The 20,126-nt window shown below is 47.4% G+C and overlaps 1 protein-coding gene across 1 annotated transcript in view; it reads left to right on the top strand.

The window, feature by feature from the left end:
* The first annotated feature begins 11,309 nt into the window (after positions 1-11,309).
* The window catches only part of dtd2 (D-aminoacyl-tRNA deacylase 2), a 31,549-nt gene continuing 22,732 nt past the window's right edge, over positions 11,310-20,126 (top strand). Inside the window, exons 1-2 of the mRNA XM_072488328.1 lie at positions 11,310-11,432; positions 11,727-11,796. Coding sequence (XP_072344429.1) covers positions 11,349-11,432; positions 11,727-11,796 — 154 coding nt within the window. The 5' untranslated portion in view covers positions 11,310-11,348. The remainder of the gene's footprint in view (positions 11,433-11,726; positions 11,797-20,126) is intronic.

Below are 20,126 nucleotides of genomic sequence, written 5' to 3'. Positions count from 1 at the left end.
ACCAATCACTGTTTGTTGATGTACCATTTGTCAATGTGCTCTGTCGATTATCCTTTTGTCTCCTATGTACGTTCCCTTGGCCGCAGAAAAATACTTTTCACTGCACGTCGGTACATGTGACAGTAAATATCAATCAATCAATCAGAGTGCCATTCGTCACTGTCCCCCGCATCCCATATCATTACCAGTGCACAGGCTGCCTGGCAATGTGCAAATGAATGCACACTCTACATCTTTCCCATTTTGGTTTGAACAATCTGACTGAATGAAAAAGAATAGTACAAAAAATAGCAGTCGAAAAACAATAAGGAACTTGAATGCACGAAACGTGAACTTGAGCAAATTCCAAACGAGTTCCTTCCCCCTCTCTTTTCAGAAACGGCTTATGTATATGTTTCAGCAGATACATAATCCTTAAACTTTGGGTTTGGACTGCTCAGTCTCCTGGGAGGCAACTGGGTGACTATCCACATTGCAGATGATACCAGGTGAACGTGGGGTGAGCTTGGTAGCTGCAGGGTTTGTTACACTGACAGTAGGAAGGGCCTCCATCTCAACATTTGTACAGGTCAGGTAGAAGTAGAAAGAAGTTGAACCGTGACGCCACAGCCTGCAGGTAAGGGATTGGCTGGTGACTGGTAAATAGTTTTTCTTTTCTTTTCCCTCAGGTGTTATCGTGCAGGGCGCAGAGGTTGCTGAGTGAATGCTTGCTGGGAAGGGGAGTGAATGACAGGTAAGCTCTTTCTTTCTTTTTTTTTATCTAGAGGGGATGGCAGGGAAGATAGTGCAATGTTCCTCCTGCAGAATGTTTGAGGTGAGGGACGCCAACAGTGTCCCTGCTGATTTCATCTGTGGGAAGTGCACCCATCTCCAGCTCCTCAGAAACCACGTCAGGGAACTGGAGCTGGAGCTGGATGAACTTTGGATCATTCGGGAGGCAGAGGTGGTCATAGATAGAAGCTTCAGGGATGTAGTTACTCCGAAGAATAAAGATAGATGGGTGACAGTGAGAGGGGCTGGGAGGAAGCAGTCAGTACAGGGATCCCCTGTGGTCGTTCCCCTTAGTAACAAGAATATCGCTTTGGATACTGTTGGGGGGGGGGGACTTACCAGGGGTAAGCCATGGGGTGCAGGTCTCTGGCACAGAGTCTGTCCCTGTTGCTCAGAAGGGAAGGGGGAGAGGAGTAGAGCATTAGTCATTGGAGATTCCATAGTTAGGGGGATAGATAGGAGATTCTGTGGGAACAAGAGAGACTCGCGGTTGGTGTGTTGCCTCCCAGGTGCCAGGGTGCGTGATGTCTCGGATCGTGTTTTCGGGATCCTTAAGGGGGAGGGGGAGCAGCCCCAAGTCATGGTCCACATAGGTATCAACGACATAGGTAGGAAAAGGGATAGGGAAGTAAGGCAGGAATTCAGGGAGCTAGGGTGGAAACTTAGATCTAGGACAAACAGAGTTATTATCTCTGGGTTGTTACCCGTGCCACGTGATAACGAGACGAGGAATAGGGAAAGAGAGGAGTTGAACGCTTGGCTACAGGGATGGTGCAGGAGGGAGGGTTTCAAATTTCTGGATAATTGGGGCTCATTCTGGGGTCGGTGGGACCTCTACAAACGGGATGGTCTACACCTGGACCAGAGGGGTACCAATATCCTGGAGGGGAAATTTGCTAATGCTCTTCGGGAGGGTTTAAACTAGTTCAGCAGGGGCTTGGGAACCTGAATTGTAGCTCCAGCATACTGGAGGTTGAGAGTAGTGAGGTCATGAGTAAGGTTTTAAAGTTGCAGGAGTGTACCGGCAGGCAGGAAGGTGGGTTAAAGTGTGTCTTCTTCAATGCCAGGAGCATCTGGAATAAGGTGGGTGAACTTGCGGTATGGGTTGGTACCTGGGACTTCAATGTTGTGGCCATTTCGGAGACATGGATAGAGCAGGAACAGGAATGGTTGTTGCAGGTGCCGGGGTTTAGGGATTTCAGAAAGCTCAGGGAAGGTGGTAAAAGAGGGGGAGGGGTGGCATTGTTAGTCAAGGACAGTATTACGGTGGCAGAAAGGACGTTTGATGAGGACTCGTCGACTGAGGTAGTATGGGCTGAGGTTAGAAACCGGAAAGGCGAGGTCACCCTGTTAAGGGTTTTCTCTAGGCCTCTGAAAAGTTCCAGAGATGTAGAGGAAAGGATTGCAAAGCTGATTCTGGATAGGAGCGAAAGCAACAGGGTAGTTGTTATGGGGGACTTTAACTTTCCAAATATTGACTGGAAATGCTATAGTTCGAGTACTTTAGAGGGGTCCGTTTTTGTCCAATGTGTGCAGGAGGGTTTCCTGACACAGTGTGTAGATAGGCCAACGAGAGGCGAGGCCATATTGGATTTGGTACTGGGTAATGAACCAGGACAGGTGTTAGATTTGGAGGTAGGTGAGCACTTTGGTGATAGTGACCACAATTCGATTACGTTTACTTTAGTGATGGAAAGGAATAGGTATATACCGCAGGGCAAGAGTTATATCTGGGGGAAAGGCAATTATGTTGCGATGAGGCAAGACTTAGGGTGCATCGGATGGAGAGGAAAACTGCAGGGGATGGGCACAATGGAAATGTGGAGCTTGTTCAAGGAACAGCTACTGCGTGTCCTTGATAAGTATGTACCTGTCAGGCAGGGAGGAAGTGGTCGAGCAAGGGAACCGTGGTTTTCGAAGGCAGTCGAAACACTTGTTAAGAGGAAGAAGGAGGCTTATGTAAAGATGAGACATGAAGGTTCAGTTAGGGAGCTCGAGAGTAACAAGTTAGCTAGGAAGGACATAAAGAGAGAGCTAAGAAGAGCCAGGAGGGGACATGAGAAGTCTTTGGCAGGTAGGATCAAAGATAACCCTTAAGCTTTCTATAGATATGTCAGGAATAAAAGAATGACTAGGGTAAGAGTAGGGCCAGTCAAGGACAGTAGTGGGAAGTTGTGCTTGGAGTCCGAGGAGATAGGAGAGGTGCTAAATGAATATTTTTCGTCAGTATTCACACAGGAAAAAGACAATGTTGTCGAGGAGAATACTGAGATTCAGGCTACTAGACTAGAAGGGCTTGAAGTTCATAAGGAGGAGGTGTTAACAATTCTGGAAAGTGTGAAAATAGATACGTCCCCTGGGCCGGATGGTATTTATCCTAGGATTCTCTGGGAAGCTAGGGAGGAGATTGCTGAGCCTTTGGCTTTGATCTTTAAGTCATCTTTGTCGACAGGAATAGTGCCAGAAGACTGGAGGATAGCAAATGTTGTCCCCTTGTTCAAGAAGGGGAGTAGAGACAACCCCGGTAACTATAGACCAGTGAGCCTTACTTCTGTTTTGGGCAAAATCTTGGAAAGGTTTATAAGAGATAGGGTGTATAATCATCTGGAAAGGAATAATTTGATTAGACATAGTCAACACGGTTTTGTGAAGGGTAGGTCGTGCCTCACAAACCTTATTGAGTTCTTTGAGAAGGTGACCAAACAGGTGGATGAGGGTAAAGCAGTTGATGTGGTGTATATGGATTTCAGTAAAGCGTTTGATAAGGTTCCCCACTGTAGGCTACTGCAGAAAGTACGGAAGCATGGGATTCAGGGAGATTTAGCAGTTTGGATCAGTAATTGGCTAGCTGGAAGAAGACAAAGGTTGGTGGTTGATGGGAAGTGTTCAGACTGGAGTCCAGTTACTAGTGGTGTACCACAAGGATCTGTTTTGGGGCCACTGCTGTCTGTCATGTTTATAAATGACCTGGAGGAGGGCGTAGAAGGATGGGTGAGTAAATTTGCAGATGATACTAAAGTCGGTGGAGTTGTGGACAGTGCGGAAGAATGTTACAAGTTACAGAGGGACATAGATAAGCTGCAGCGCTGGGCTGAGAGGTGGCAAATGGAGTTTAATGCAGAAAAGTGTGAGGTGATTCATTTTGGAAGGAATAACATGAAGACAGAGTACTGGGCTAATGGTAAGATTCTTGGCAGTTTGGATGAGCAGAGAGATCTCGGTGTCCATGTACATAGATCCCTGAAAGTTGCCACCCAGATTGAGAGGGTTGTTAAGAAGGCGTACGGTGTGTTAGCTTTTATTGGTCGAGGGATTGAGTTTCGGAGCCATGAGGTCATGTTGCAGCTGTACAAAACTCTGGTGCGGCCGCATTTGGAGTATTGCGTGCAATTCTGGTTGCCGCATTATAGGAAGGATGTGGAAGCATTGGAAAGGGTGCAGAGGAGATTTACCAGAATGTTGCCTGGTATGGAGGGAAGATCTTACGAGGAAAGACTGAGGGACTTGAGGCTGTTTTCGTTAGAGAGAAGAAAGTTAAGAGGTGACTTAATTGAGGCATACAAGATGATCAGAGGATTGGATAGGGTGGACAGTGAGAGCCTTTTTCCTCGGATGGTGATGTCTAGCACGAGGGGACATAGCTTTAAATTGAGGTGAGATAGATATAAGACAGATGTCAGAGGTAGGTCCTTTACTCAGCACCAGGTGGAATGATCCAGATTTAGTCCCTGCCAAAACCCTGAATGTCAGAAACCCTTTTGACTAATGAGAAGATTTTGCTCAGGGTCGTTCACTGAGCCAAGCTATAACATTTCATCTGAGTTTCCAAATCAATCGGAGGATGGGTTGGATGATGTCTGTTCTGTCCAGAGAAGGGTTCCTAATTAAATGCTCAGTCAGCGAACTGGTGCAAACACACTGGGCTGAATGGCTACACTGCACCATAACAATTGTCATTAAATAAAGGGGTTGTGGTGACACTCCGCAATTAGATTTTTACTGCTGCAGCAGCCGCAGGAATGGCAAGGAGAGCACGGCGGTCCACTCTTTCAGTCTCGCAACTAGAGGTCCTGTTGTGGGATCTGAGGGACTGCAGTAAAGTGAGTTCTTCCAAGGATTGCTTGGTATGGAGGGAAGGTCTGATGAGGAAAGGCTGAGGGACTTGAGGCTGTTTTCGTTAGAGAGAAGAAAGTTAAGAGGTGACTTAATTGAGGCATACAAGATGATCAGAGGATTGGATAGGGTGGACAGTGAGAGCCTTTTTCCTCGGATGGTGATGTCTAGCACGAGGGGACATAGCTTTAAATTGAGGGGAGATAGATATAAGACAGATGTCAGAGGTAGGTTCTTTACTCCGAGAGTAGTAAGGGCGTGGAATGCCCTGTCTGCAACAGTAGTGGACTCGCCAACACTGAGGGCATTCAAATGGTCATTGGACAGACATATGGACGAGAAGGGAATGTAGGTGGGCTTTGGAGTAGTTTCACAGGTCGGCGCAACATCGAGGGCCGAAAGGCCTGTACTGCGCTGTAATGTTCTATGTTCTAACTGGTGTGGGAAGCACAGGCTGAAAAACACAGTCCATCAGCCTCTGTGGCACTTGGCAGGGCTGGATTAGGTACCTGAAGCAGATGACACCGGTTCCTGACAATAATGGTACCATCTCAAGAGTATTGAAAGTCAAAGAAATCTAGGAGTACAGGTCCACAGGTCATTGAAAGGGGCAACACAGGTGGAGAAGGTAGTCAAGAAGGCATACGGCATGCTTGCCTTCATTGGCCGGGGCATTGAGTATAAGAATTGGCAAGTCATGTTGCAGCTGTATAGAACCTTAGTTAGGCCACACTTGGAGTATAGTGTTCAATTCTGGTCGCCACACTACCAGAAGGATGTGGAGGCTTTAGAGAGGGTGCAGAAGAGATTTACCAGAATGTTGCCTGGTATGGAGGGCATTAGCTATGAGGAGCGATTGAATAAACTCGGTTTGTTCTCACTGGAACGAAGGAGGTTGAGGGGCGACCTGATAGAGGTCTACAAAATTATGAGGGGCATAGACAGAGTGGATAGTCAGAGGCTTTTCCCCAGGGTAGAGGGGTCAATTACTAGGGGGCATAGGTTTAAGGTGAGAGGGGCAAGGTTTAGAGTAGATGTACAAGGCAAGTTTTTTACGCAGAGGGTAGTGGGTGCCTGGAACTCGCTACCGGAGGAGGTAGTGGAAGCAGGGACGATAGGGACATTTAAGGGGCATCTTGACAAATATATGAATAGGATGGGAATAGAAGGATACGGACCCAGGAAGTGTAGAAGATTGTAGTTTAGTCGGGCAGCATGGTCGGCACGGGCTTGGAGGGCCGAAGGGCCTGTTCCTGTGCTGTACATTTCTTTGTTCTTTGTTCTTTGTTATCTGAGGAGACCATGCAGCTGTTGGGTTGGGGAGCATGGTTGTGTACAATAGCTAGTTTGTCATAGCCCCACATAGTTTGCTTTCTTATTGTCTGGCCCGTCTCCAGAGGCCAGAGTTTGAGGGCGTTGTGATTGTAGTAACTCTTCCCTCTTTGCTGTTGTTTCATAAGAGTTTCCTTCACATTTGTTTCCACTTTAGGCTGCAGCAGGATTTTAGCAACAGGGATCATGGTCCTGGTGCATCTGGAGAACATTCTCTGTGCTGATGAGGGCAGACCTTCCCTTGGCAGGTTGTGCAAATTACGCAGTACAGCATAAAAGTCTGGTTGTCATTGAAGCATTTTTCGAGGAGGTGCTTTGTTGAATGCACTGCATACTCCACCAAGCCATTTGATTATAAATAAAGGAGGGTGCTTGTAATATATTCAAAGTCCCATGTGTGCGCAAAGTCCTGGAACTCCTTGCACACAAACTGCCTGGCATTGTCTGTCATGTGCCATTACGGAATATCAAGCACGGCAAAGTGCCTCTTCAGCTTACGATTTACTCTTCATGTCAGGTAAGTAATCAATTTCAAACCACCTTGAGAATGAATCAACAAGGACCAGATGTTGCTTCCCATTCCTGTGAGGGACTATGGAAGGTCTGGAATCTCATGAAAGTGCAGTGTTCTTTAGTTTGATGAGGCTTGGGCACATTGCATGGTGCACCCTTTCTATGTTGCCACATATTGACAGCCAGTACATAGCTACTCTTTGTAATTTTGACCCAGGTGCTCATGTGGAGTTGCTGGTTTGTAGTATTTCCTCAGAGAGTGAGGGATTACGAACCACTGGCCACCCAGTATCAATCAATTTTGCACTGTTATCTCCTCTCTCTTGGCGTAAAAAGTGCAGAGCTCATGGGGAAGCTCTTTTGCCATTGCAGGCCAGCCCTTTATCATTAAGTTGTGGAGTTGCTTGCAGGTGTAGTCCATTTGCAGAGCAGCATTGTGTTCATCTGTTCTCTGCGACAACAACACTTGGATTGTCATAATGTCTAGTTCCCCTTATGCTCAGTGGTGGGCATGTGATCCCTTGACAGAGCATCAGCTAAGTACAGTTCCTTACTACGCTCCTAGATCACACTTGGTTGTATCTTGGAACTTGGGCATCACTCTCTGCAGGCATGGTGATGCAGTATGGAGGAGCTTTTTGAGAATGGTGATGAGTGGCTGCTAATCCTTTTTTAAGTAGGTGGGTGCCGTAAATTAATTCATGACATTTCTGACAGGCAAAGACAAGGGTGGGAAATTCCTTCTCGAGTTTCAGGGAGGGCCCTCAATGCAAAAGTCACTAGTCTGCCATTCTGGATGCACACTGCTCCATGCCTGTGCTGAGATGCAACTGCTGATAACAGTACAGGTTTTCAGACATTCAAGTATTATAACACCGGAAGAGATGAAAGCAGGTCCATGAGTCTGTTGAACACACTGTTGTGGTGCTCCTGCCAGCACCATTCCACATCCTGGTGGAGAAGTTGGTACAGGGGGGGCAATCACTTCACTGTAGCATGTACTGAACTTTGATAGGTAAGTTGTCGAGGAAATGCTGCAGTGCATATTTGTCATCAAGAGTGGACATCTACCATATGGCCTTTGTCTCATCTGGGTCTGGTTTCACACCATCGGCAGTCAGCAGGTGGCCCATGAAGGGGACCTCACTGACTCAATTTACATTTAGCAGGGTTGAAGTTCAAAATGTATGGTTCTGATTCTGTCAAGGACCAAACGCAGATGTTTGTGCATCCCCAAAGTCGATGTCATCAATGATGATTCACAAGGTTGCCCTGCGAAGAGTTGTTCCATGGATCGTTAGCAGACCTCATGACCAGTGGAAATAGGGCATTTGCAGAATCTGTATCTGCCTATTGGAGAAATGAACGTCGCAAGCATCAAGGATCTTTCGAGCGGGATCTTTCAAAATCCACATTTTGCATCCAAGATGCTGAACATCTTGACATTGGGCATGTCTGCTTTGACCTGTTCAGCTGTCTTCATTGGATGGTTAGGTCTCAGAAGTGAACTAGGTTGATACAAATTCTGATTGTGCCATCGTCTTTCACTGCTGCTACCATTATGGAGACCCAATTCCGCTGCTTCATCTATCAGGGCTATCCCCAGTCTTGTCATTCTGTGTAGCTCATCTATTACCTTCTGTTTCATGGAAAGGGGTACTCTTCTTGGGGCGCAGACAGTGAGTGGCACTGAATCATCCAGCCTCATGTGAGTGATAGATAACAGGCAGCTTCCTAATAATATCACAGTCAAACAGATCTCTGTATTCCTGCATCTCTGATGCTTGTTGCTTTAAAGCATGCACATCCGGACCAAGGTGGATTTATTCCAGTGCAATATTGTCAGGTTCATTCTCAAAAAGCCCCTCCATACGCATCACCGTGCCTGTGGAGAAGGATGCTGAAGCTCCAACTATACAACCTAGTGTGATCTATGAGCGTAGGTTAACATCCTGGTTGATTACATGGAATTGAAACTTGCCTTGTGTGCAGTTCAGGGTGACTGCCTTCTGAGTGCATGGTCTTTCATCAAATGCAACAAGGTTCACTTGAGTAGAATCAAGAGCAGAGCTCACTTCCTCAGCAGCAGTTTTGATAAGACATTACATTTTGCTCCAGAATCAATTTTGGCTTTCAGTTTGACATTGTTGAGAACAGTGCTGAGCGTTGGGAATATTTCACCCATTTCAGTGATGAGGCCAACACTTTCACAGTAGAATGCTTCCAGGGGCTCAAGGTTTTGTCTTATCTCCAGCTTATTCACTATGGTTGCATTTTAATAATAATAATCTTTATTGTCACAAGTAGGCTTACATTAACACTGCAATGAAGTTACTGTGACAAGCCCCTAGTCGCCACATTCCAGCGCCTGTTCAGGCACACAGAGAGAGAATTCAGAATGTCCAATTCACCTAACAGCACGTCTTTCGGGACTTGTGGGAGGAAACTGGAGCACCTGGAGGAAACCCATGCAGACACAGGGAGAACGTGCAGACTCCACACAGACAGTGACCCAAGCCGGGAATCAAACCTGGGACCCTGGAGCTGTGAGCTACCGTGCTGCCCATTTTGAGCTTGGTGAGGTGACTTTGGTAGCTGGCTGTAACATGACTTGTGACAGTAGCTAATTGATGTGGCTTGTTGCCGGTCTGCTTTGATCTACAACATTTGGCAAAGTGATTCCGTTTGCCACAGTTATTACAGTGCCGGTTAACTGCAAAGCATTTGCTTCTTGTTTGTGGGTGCTGGTCACTGCAGTATAAGCAGTGTATGTTTTGTACTGAATAGACTTCAGTTTCTCTTAGCTCTTTAGTGCTCCTCTCGAACTGTTCATTCGGCATGCAAACATTAATAGCGGATTCCAATGTTAAGTTCTTTTCACAGAACAGCTGCTTGTAACACATGATATGGGCTCTAACAAGAACAGAGTACACCGAAAAAGCTCAGCAGGTCTTTCCAGCATCCTCTGTTCTTGCTTCGGATCCCACCATCAGCAATATTTTGCTTACTTTAGTCTTTAACAAATTAATCTGTAAGAGTACCGAATTCGTACTTTTTTGCTAGAATTTCTAGTGTTGAGACATATAAGCGTATTGATTCATTGGATTTTTGACAAGCAGTGTTGAAAGCGTGTCCATCCATGGTTATGTATTTTGCAAGCATGCAGATTTGTTCAAATCCCTTTAGTAGTACCTCAGAATCATCTTTGTCTTCGTCCTCCTGGAATACAAAAGATTGCGATTTCTCCTCGACCTCCGGGCCCGCTAAGTTTGGCAGACATTCTTTGACTTGTTGGACAGACCAGCATAACAGCAGACGCGCCATTCCTTCTCGAACATTTTCCAATTATCAGCAATTTTCTCATCAAAATTAAGTGGGTTGATGCACCGGATCCCTGCCCTATGTCGGACAGCTCCTAACACCATGTAATGTTGTGTTATGCGTGAATGGAGACAAAGGTGATATTTTAAACAGCTTATTAACTTAAGCACTGTACAGTTTTTGCATGCTGTGACTGCTGCCATGTGGGAGTGTCTTCCAGTGCCCTCCATATCACTACTGGCACACAAGCTGTTCAGCAATATGCAAGTTAATTCACCCTCCACAGTGGGGCTCTGGTATTCACTGCCTGAAAGGGTGGTAGAGGCAGAAAACATTTCAAAGATACTTGAATAGAGACTTGATGTGTCAAGTCTCTATTTGAAGCTAAACAGGAATGTTAGCAATTTTGAAACAATGCTTTCAGTTGGTGTGGGCTATCATAGAGAAGATGAATCTTGCCTTCATGCAATCTTCACGTGTATTTTCCAATGTAGATCACTAATAGTGATCAGGAGTGGTTACCTTAGCTGATTTGCTTCCTTCCTAACTTAAGAGTCTGAGGCCAGCTTTTGCCAGCCGGCAGAAATAAGCTAATTTAGTATAGACTTCGAATCCCATCTGGAATGTTGAAGTTCAATTTTATCCAGGAATGAAGCTTTTCAACGCTTAAGGTGACTCATATTAAATGGGAACATTGAGGCCAGGTGAAGAACAAACATTGTGGGATTTTCTGCAACTCTGTTCCTAGATTCTTGTTGTTATGTTCAAATGTGGAAGTTGAGATATATGGATACTGAGTGGATATTCAACGAATTCAGGATGGGAACCAAAGACAAAGAGGAATAGCAAAATGAAAACCGATGCAAGCAATTAGACAGGATAAACGAGCAATACAGGTAAAAGGAACTTGCATTCAAATGACACCTTTCACACCCTCAACATTTCCTGGATAAAACATTTGGCTGGGCACTACTAATTCAGGTAAAATGGCGTTTAAAGAAATGTAAAGCAACTCTCCTTGCAGGTGCTGTCAGACCTCTTGAGCTTTACCAGCATTCTCTGTTTCCAAACAAGTTGCGCTTCAATATAATATAAGTATTAGAAAGCGTCCCAAAGGTAAATAATAAGACAACAATTGACATTGAGTAAAAGAAACTGGCTGACAACCAGGGAAGTGGGGTGAAGCGACGCACTGATTCACACCTACTGAAAGTGCATGGCGCCGCTCCGCGCCTGCGCCTGACTACCCGGACCTCACGCACCGAGCTTCCGGCGGAAGTAGTAATACTGAGTTGTCAATGGCGGCCCGTGTGTTGCTGCAACAATGTCTCTCTGCCCGCCTACAGGTGACGGAAGCAGAAGAAGCTGCTGAGTATGCGGAGGTACTCCACAACGACACTGGCGACTCCTCTTCCATTTACTTAAGTCACCGCGGATGTAACAGCCCGGCCCCTTGTTGCTCCTGAGAATCAACTCAGAGTTGACATATAAGGAAGGACAGGGTCTCTTGAGCATGTGGAATGAGATAACGCTTGAAATTCCTCCTTATCCCACCCTGTCCTCACTCCATCACTTTCCCTCCTCTCCCAGGGATTTTATGCTGCACTTCACTCTTAAAAGCTTATTTGGATGGAAGACATCTTGTGTATTTTTACACTCATTTATCTGTTTTACAGATTCAAAGAGGGACATTGATCTATGTCTGTTTTTGTAAAGGTGCTACTGGCGATATTGTTCCAAAAATGGGTAAGTATGCAGTACATTTTTTTTTAAATAGTTTTATTAAGGTATTTTAAAGTTTTTATAATAATAACAATGACATAAACATGGTTTAATAAACATTTACACCTCCATCCCAATCTTCACACACCCCAACCATATAACAATCTGGCCCTCTTTAATTTTAATTTTCCCCAAGAAAGTCGACAAACGGCTGCCACCTCCGGGTGAACCCTACCATTGACCCTCTTAAGGCGAACTTTATCTTCTCGAGACTGAGAAACCCAGCCATGTCACTAACCAAGGTCTCTGCACTTGGGGGCTTTGAGTCCCTCCACATTAATAAGATCCGTCTCCGGGCTACCAGGGAGGCAAAGGCCAAGACGTCAGCCTCTTTCGCTCCCTGAACTCCCGGATCTTCCGACACTGCAAAGATTGCTACCTCTGGACTCGGCACCACCCGTGTTTTTAATACTGTGGACATTGCCTTAGCAAAACCCTGCCAAAACCCTCTAAGCTTCGGGCATGCCCAAAATATGTGGACATGATTTGCTGGGCTTCCTGCGCACCTCGCACACCTGTCCTCCACCCCGAAAAACTTGCTCATCCTTACCACTGTCATGTGTGCCCGGTGGACTACCTTAAATTGTATAACGCTAAGTCAGGCACATGATGAGGATGTATTAACCCTGGTTAGGGCATCTGCCCACAGACCCGTCTCCATCTCTCCTCCTAGCTCGTCCTCCCACTTGCACTTAAGCTCCTCCACCGGAGTTTCCTCCCCCTCCGAAAGCTCCTGGTAAATATCCGATAACTTCCCTCTCCCACCCAGGTACTGGAGACTTCTCTATCCTGTATCCCCCTTGGCGGCAGCAGTGGAAAAGCCGGAACCTGCTTTCTCAGGAAGACTCACACCCGCAAATACCTAAACTTATTCCTTGCTGGCAATTCAAATTTATCCTTCAAGGCTTTCAAGCTTGGGAAGCTCCTGTGTATAAATAGATCACCCATCCTTCTAATTCCTGCCCTTTGCCATCTCCGGAACCCACTGTCCAGCCTACCTGGTACAAACCGATGATTATCATAAACCAGGGTCCAAACCGATGCTCCCTCCACTCTCATACCTCCTCCACTGCCCCCAGATTCTCAGATCCGCCACCACCACCGGACTTATGGAGTATTGGGCCGGCGAGAACGGAAGAGGTGCCGCTCTAAGTGCTCCCAAACTTGTATCTTTACATGACGCAGCCTCCATCCGCTCCCACACCGACCCCTCCGCTACTATCCACTTCCTAATCATGGCTATATTAGCTGCCCAGTAGTAATTGCAGAAGTTCGGTAGCGCCAAACCCCGTGGTTTTACCCGCCCACACAAAGCCCAAAATCATCTTATTCGCCCGCTTGAAAAAGGCCCTTGGGATGAAGATGGGGAGGCGCTGAAAGACAAACAGAAACCTGGGGAGGACCGTCATTTTCACGGTCTGTATCCTCCCCGCCAGTGATAGCGGGAGCAAGTCCCATCTCTTAATGTCCCCTTTCATTTGTTCTACAAGCCGGGATAGGTTTAACTTGTGCAGTGCCTCCCATTCCCGGGCCACTTGGATTCCCAAATACCGAATGCTCCTTCCTAAGATCGGCAGGTCTCCCAGTCTCTTCTCCTGTCCTCTTGCCCAGATTGTGAATATCTCGCTTTTCCCCATGTTCAATTTATACCCCTAAAATTGCCAAATTCCCCCGGGATTGGCATTACTTACCCCATATCCTCCAACGGGTCTGAAATATACAAGAGCAGGTCATCTGCGGAGAGTGAGACCCGGTGCTCCACGCGCCTCCCCGAACCAGCCCTTTCCAGTTCCTAGAGGCTCAACGCCATGACCAATGGCTCTATGGCCATAGCAAACAGTAACAGGGAGAGGGGGCACCCTTGCTTCGTCCCTCGGTGTAGTTTAAAATACCCAATCTCAGCCGTTTTGTACGCACACTCGCTACTGGTGCCTGAAAGAGCAACCGCACCCAGTCAATAAAGCCCTCACCAAACCCAAACCTTCCCTGCGCCTCCCACAGGAAATTCCACTCCACCCGATCAAAAGCCTTCTCCGCATCCATCGCTACCACCACGTCCACCTCCTCCTTCTGAAGGCATCATATTAACATTTAAAAGACTTTGAACATTGGCCTTGAGTTGCCTGCCCTTTACAAATCCCGTCTGGTCTTCCCCTGTCACCTCCGGGACACAGTCCTCTATCCTAGTGGCCAGCTGTTGCTTGTTTTCGCCTTAGTTTAATTGCTCTTGTTCTATCACCTTTGCTCTTGAGTCGGCAGGTATCTTTCTGATACCGCCACGTGGTTCAAGTCCGAGTAATGATCAATAATCCAACACACCGCTTAGTAAGAGTTAAATCAACGCACATTTAATATGTACAGTAATCAATACTTATACATTAATTCTACTTCTAAGCTACTTCCTACAACTAACAGGCCAATACTTAACTTTGAAAATGGCCCACCAGGTCCGGGAAACGAATGGCCTTTCGTATGGGTTCTGAGCCTGCGGGATTCAAAGCGGGTACAGGTCGATAGTCAGGAGTGCCTATCTCGTAGCGAGCGTTGGAGTAAGACTTACAGTTCATGCGGCTGTTGTAGAAGGTCAGCAGAAGGGTCTCGAAGGGTGCGGAGAGGAGAAGAGAGAGCGATTTGAACTTGGCACCTATTCTTATAGTCCCCAGGGGCTTCCCGCCTTTCGGGGCGGACCCTGTACCTGGTTCCAAGTGATTGGACTTTGTGTGTCTAATTTGTAGCGTATTGTTCCCGGGGATTGCTAATTAGTATTCAGATGGCTGGTATGTTGTTGTGTTGATGGCTGCAGGTGTCGATTCTGTCTGGCCTCCCCAGAGGCGAATACACAGTTTTGCCTGCAGCTGCCTGTTTGAGTCCTGTTGGCTGATTTTTCCATCAGCCTCTTCCGTTCGCCATTTTAAATTGGGGAGTTAGCTATTTTAACCGGCTACATTCCCTCCTTGTGATCCTAACGCGAAGCGTGAAGGATCACATCATTATTGTTACTTTCCATTCCCTGACCGGGGGGGACACCTCCTACATGGCCTCTGTACTGACCATAGCTAGGCACAAAAAATTTTAACCAACAATTCTAAGGGCGCTCTGTCAGACAGGGACATGCATTACAAAACAACAAACTTGGAACCTCTAACTTATCCTTAATATACTACACTCGCTTAAACATTCCATTATCCTACCTTCCTCAATCATACAACAAAATCATAGCATTTCACACAGTCTTTCCTGGGTTGGCAGTCAAGCTCAGGATCATACAATTCTTTTTTTTGTTCATGGACAAGTTTTTTCCATCTCTTTATTTACAACAACAATAAACGCATGTGAATGCACTTTATTATTTTATTATAGATCTCGGGGGTCTGGTCGTAACCGAACATAGGGGATCTGATCCTATATACCAGGGTTCGAGCGCGGTAGGCTCTCCTTCTCCATTTTCGTAGGCGCATAGTCTGCACTACACAGCAGAGTATCGCCAACGCTAATAGTGTTTCGATCACGTAGGACAGGGAGTACCAGGTTATGAACCTGGCACACCAAGAAGATGTAGTGTCGCTGGTGACTGGGCTCTGGGTACTGCGGGGCAGTGAAACATTAACGGCTGGGGGGTTTGAAGTCATGGGGTTCGCGATCACGTGCAACCAGAAGTTCATAAACAGTATGTTGATCCATATGACGGAAGTCCTCATAGCTGTTCTCTTTCCTTTTCTTTCTTTATTTTCTCCAGTCCTGGAGCTTCTGGAGTTCTGTAGAAACAAGCATAGTGTCTGTAACTATCTTTGTTTAATATCTGGTATGCTAGTGTGTCTGCCCTTTGGTGCCAGTTATTCCCTTAATAATTGGTCACTATGTGTGACTCCCTCTTTTTTTTTTTCAAAAAACAAATTTTTGGACACGGTACACTTCCCAATAATGAACCAGTGCTGATTTACCATCCAAATGTTCCAGGATGTAAATAGCAGATGGCCGGCAACCTAAGGGTTACCTAAACAAACAAAACTTTTTGAAATGAAAATGTCAAAATGAGGTGCGAATGGGCCGCGACGGGTAAGAGATGGATGGAGTCCCCGGGTAGGACGGTTACCAATGCCGTATCTCTCCTACCCGAGCGTAGTTGATCAGCGGGGGGGGGTTCCCAGGCAGGGCGGGTCTCAAGCCGTTTCTCCACTGCCTGAGCAACCGACAAGAACGGGCAAAAATGTAGTCATCGTGGTGGGGCTGCCGTAGTGGTTCTATCCTTCAAACCAGAAGGGCAGTTACGAGCGGGCGTCTGATACTTGAACAAGTATCAGCTGAAAAGCTAGTTCCTCTGAACAAGCGAGTGGCAACGGTGGGTCTCTGAGGGCAAGTGCTCAGAGGTTTCAGGTGAATTGGCGTGTGGCAGTGAGAACATTTCTCCTGTCGGACATACAACATTTAACAAACGTACAAACAACATAAAACATTCTGCAGGTTCCATCAGAAAGGACAACACTTCTCCCAAGCGGTTCCTTTTAAAACATCATCTGGACACCTCAGTTCTCGGTTGCAAACAGGGTCGCAAAGGGGTTGGCGGTTTGGGAGTCAGACCCAAGGTCATCCTCTTCTCCCGGGTGCCAAACTCTGGAGTGGATTAGGGCTGAAAGGGCTGCATGGTGTGAGTTGGGGTTGCTCTCGTCGTTCCGGACGAGTCGGTATGAGTTGTCACGGTGCCAGTAATTGGTGTCTAGTTGTGTGGGGACAAAATCAGGGTCGTCAGTGTGGCTCGGTGGTCGATTGTGGGGTTTGTACAGAAAAGTGATCAGGAAGGGATCACTTGGATCGTAGTCGGAGTCGCTGGGTGTGGGTCCGGTGGCATGGAGATAGTAGGGAGGCGTGCTGTGGCTATCGTCCGAGTCACAGTCGCTGTCTCTGCTGCTGCAGTCTGTGGGTGTTCCGGGGCGGAGTATATATTTTGGGGGTGGAGTCGAGGTCGAGTCCGTGGCTGGGCTGGACGTGGTGGGGGTTGGTAAGGGTACGTTGGCTGTGGGCTGGGTGTGGTCTGCTGCGTCAAGCATGACGTGGTGTGCGTGGTTCAACTGTGTTCCATAAACCTTCAGCTGGTTTATATGAAACCACGCAGTCTTACCATTGGGATACTTTATTTTGTAAAAGGAAGGGTTTACTTTATCCGCAATGGAATACGGACCCGAGTATTTAGGTGACAGGAATGTGCTGGGGTTATATACAGAAAGCATCACTTGCTGTCCGATATCGTACTCAGTCGCATGCACCGTCTTGTCGAAACAAGCCTTGCTCTGTTTCTTTCTGGTGCCCAATTTTACCTCTGATGCTAGCTGAGCCGTTTTAACATTTGCAACTAATTGCTCCATGGCTTTCTCGTGTGTGAGGGCCGTTACTTCGGGGCTGGTCAGGTCTAAACCTACCAAGTATTCTGTGCCTTTCATGGGGCGTCCGGTCATGACAGTGTGTGGGGTGTAACCTGTGGATGTAGAAATAGTGTTACGCAAAAACATCAGCGCAAAAGGGAGGACTGAGTCCCAAGTGGTGTTGTTCAGCTGGACCATTTTTCTGAGGGTGGTTTTTAAGGTCCGATTCATGCGCTCCACGACACTACTCGACTATGGGTGGTATGCTATGTGGAATTTTTGGGTGATGCCAAATATCGTGATGACGTTCTGCATGACACATCCCGTAAAATGGGAACCTTGGTCCGATTCAGTGCTGCGGGGGAGTCCCCATCTTGTAAAGATGTGGTGGGTTAGAATCTTGGCTGTGGTTTTTGCAGTGTTTGTGCGGGCTGGAAATGCTTCCACCCATTTTGTAAATGTGTCTATGACCCCAAGTACATATTTATAGCCATTCCTGCAAGGGGGCAATGGACCAATAAAATCAATCTGGGGGTTAGTCCAGGGGCCATTAACGGGTCGGGTGTGGCTGAGTTGGGCCTTTTTTGGCATACCTGTCGGGGTTAATCTGCGCACAGATAAGACAATTTTCTATGTAATGGCTTACATCTTCCTTTAAATATGGCCACCAACAAAGCTGTTTGAGATGGGCTGTAGTGGGATCGATTCCCTGATGTCCATGACCGTCATGGAACAAACAAATCAATTGGTTCCTGTCCTGTTCAGGAACCACATAAAGGGTGTCCTTTAACACCACACCCGTCATGTGTGGTCAGTGTATTTCTAAACCTCTCGTAGGAGGCGGGATACTTCCCGTTTACAATCTCTGTGAGATTGCTATCCTGCTTCTGGGCCTCTACTAGATCATCGATTCTAGTCTGTGTGACCTGAACTGCCCTCACTGGCGCGCTTTCGGGGGGTTTCCAAAAATACCCATGTCTGGAACCTGCCTTAGCCAGTGCGTCGGCTTTTACATTTCCAGCGGGGGGAGGAACAATGGTGGCTGCGGACTTTGATGATCACAAAAGTCCTGTTCTGGGCTTTTTCTAAAATATGGCGGAGCAATGGGGCTGAAGGGAGGGGTTTTCCGTCTGCAGAAACAAATCCTCTTGCTTCCCACAGGGGCAGAAATTCCGTGAGGCTGTTACAGACATAGAGGCTGTCCGAGTATATGTCTGCTGGGCTGGGGAAGGAATCTGGGTGCTCAACTATATATGCAATGGCCGCAAGCTCTGCTGCCTGCGCGCCTAAGTGTCCGGGTAGTTTCAACGATTTTCCTCAAGGGCGCGTCCCTACGCGTCCTCTACATCGATCCCGCAACCTGTTATGCGCTTCCCATCCAAGACTGTGGAAGATCCATCCACATAAATCTTTATGGGCTCACACGTGTCCGTGTGCGGGGGGCTCTGAGTTGAATGACCTATCTTTCTGGGGGGCGTTTTAGTGATAAAGGGGCCCGTGTTGTGGTGTGGAGAGATAATCTCACATTCATGGGGGGTTCCGGGGTACTGTAAATTGTCAGCTAAGTAGGTGTGCGTCTTTGTCCTTTTCACAGTGATGTCCCGTCCCTGCAAGAGAAGGGTCCATCTAGCTGCTCTTATTTAACTTACTGTACCATCCTTGAGTCGTCCGTCCAGTAAAAGTTGGGTGGGGGTGTGTTCGGTCAGAATTGTGATGGGGTTCAGTCCGGTAATATATGAAAAGTACTGGACTGCCCAGAAAACTGCGAGCTGGTACCTCTCACAGGCTGAAAATCCTTGCTCCACAGCATCTAAAAGTTGGGAGGCGTAAGCTACGGGTCTTAACTGGTCATGCCGTTCCTGGAGAAGCACGGCTGAAAGGGTGCGGTCTGTGGTCGCTACCTCTATGGCGTAAGGGGAAAGCGGGTCTGGAACTTGTAGTGCGGGGGCTGCTATGAGTGCCTGTTTTAAAGAGTCCACAGCATCCGTATGCTGCGGAAGCCATTCCCAGGGGGCTCCTTTCTTTAGGAGGTCTGAGAGGGGCGCTGCCTTGCTGGCGAAACCGTCAATGTGGTTTCAGCAGTAGCCTTTTCCCCGTGCTCATAAATCGCCTCCCTTGCCTTCCTCAACTGTTCCACCACTTTCCCTCTAGTCAACAGCCCAAACTCCGCCTGTAACCTCCACCGCTCCCTCAGCAGCCCTGCGCCCGGGGCCTCCGAGTATCGCCTGTCCACCTGGAGTATCTCCTCCACTAACCTATCCCTCTCAGCTCGTTCCGCCTTTACTCTGTGGGCCCGTATTGAGATTAATTCCCCTCTGACCACTGCCTTCAAAGCTTCCCAAACCGTCGCTGATGAGACCTCCCCCGAATCATTTGTTTCCAGGTAGTTCTGGGTGGACTTGTTAACCCGCCCACAGCTCGCTTCGTCCGCTAGCAACCCCACATCCAGTCTCCACAGCGGGCGTTGCCCTCTCTCCACACTAAGCCGTAGATCCACCCAATGTGGGGCATGATCCAACACTGCGATTGCCGAGTACTCCGTATCCACCACCCCACGTAATAGCGCCCTGCTCAGAACAAAAAATGTCGATGCGAGTATACACCTTGTGGACATGGGAGAAAAAAGAAAACTCCTTCGCCCTTGGCCGTGCAAATCTCCATGGGTCAACTCCCCCCATCTGTTCCATAAACCCCTTCAATTCCTTTACGCGGCCGGCCTCCTCCATGTCCTGGATTTTGACCGGTCCAATTCCGGATCAATGACTGTGTTAAAATCTCCTCCCATTATCAGGTTATGTGACTCTAAGTTTGGGATCTTACCTAACACCCGCCTCATAAATTTCACATCGCCCAATTCGGAGCATATATGTTCACGAGTATCACCTGCACCCCCTCCAGCTTCCCACTCACCATGATGTACCTACCCCCCTTGTCGGA

Source organism: Scyliorhinus torazame, chromosome 2 (assembly GCF_047496885.1).
Source record: "Scyliorhinus torazame isolate Kashiwa2021f chromosome 2, sScyTor2.1, whole genome shotgun sequence".
NCBI classification, from domain to species: Eukaryota; Metazoa; Chordata; class Chondrichthyes; order Carcharhiniformes; family Scyliorhinidae; genus Scyliorhinus; species Scyliorhinus torazame.
The sequence above is the reverse complement of the archived record's forward strand: the minus strand, read 5'-3'. Positions and strand labels throughout refer to the sequence as shown.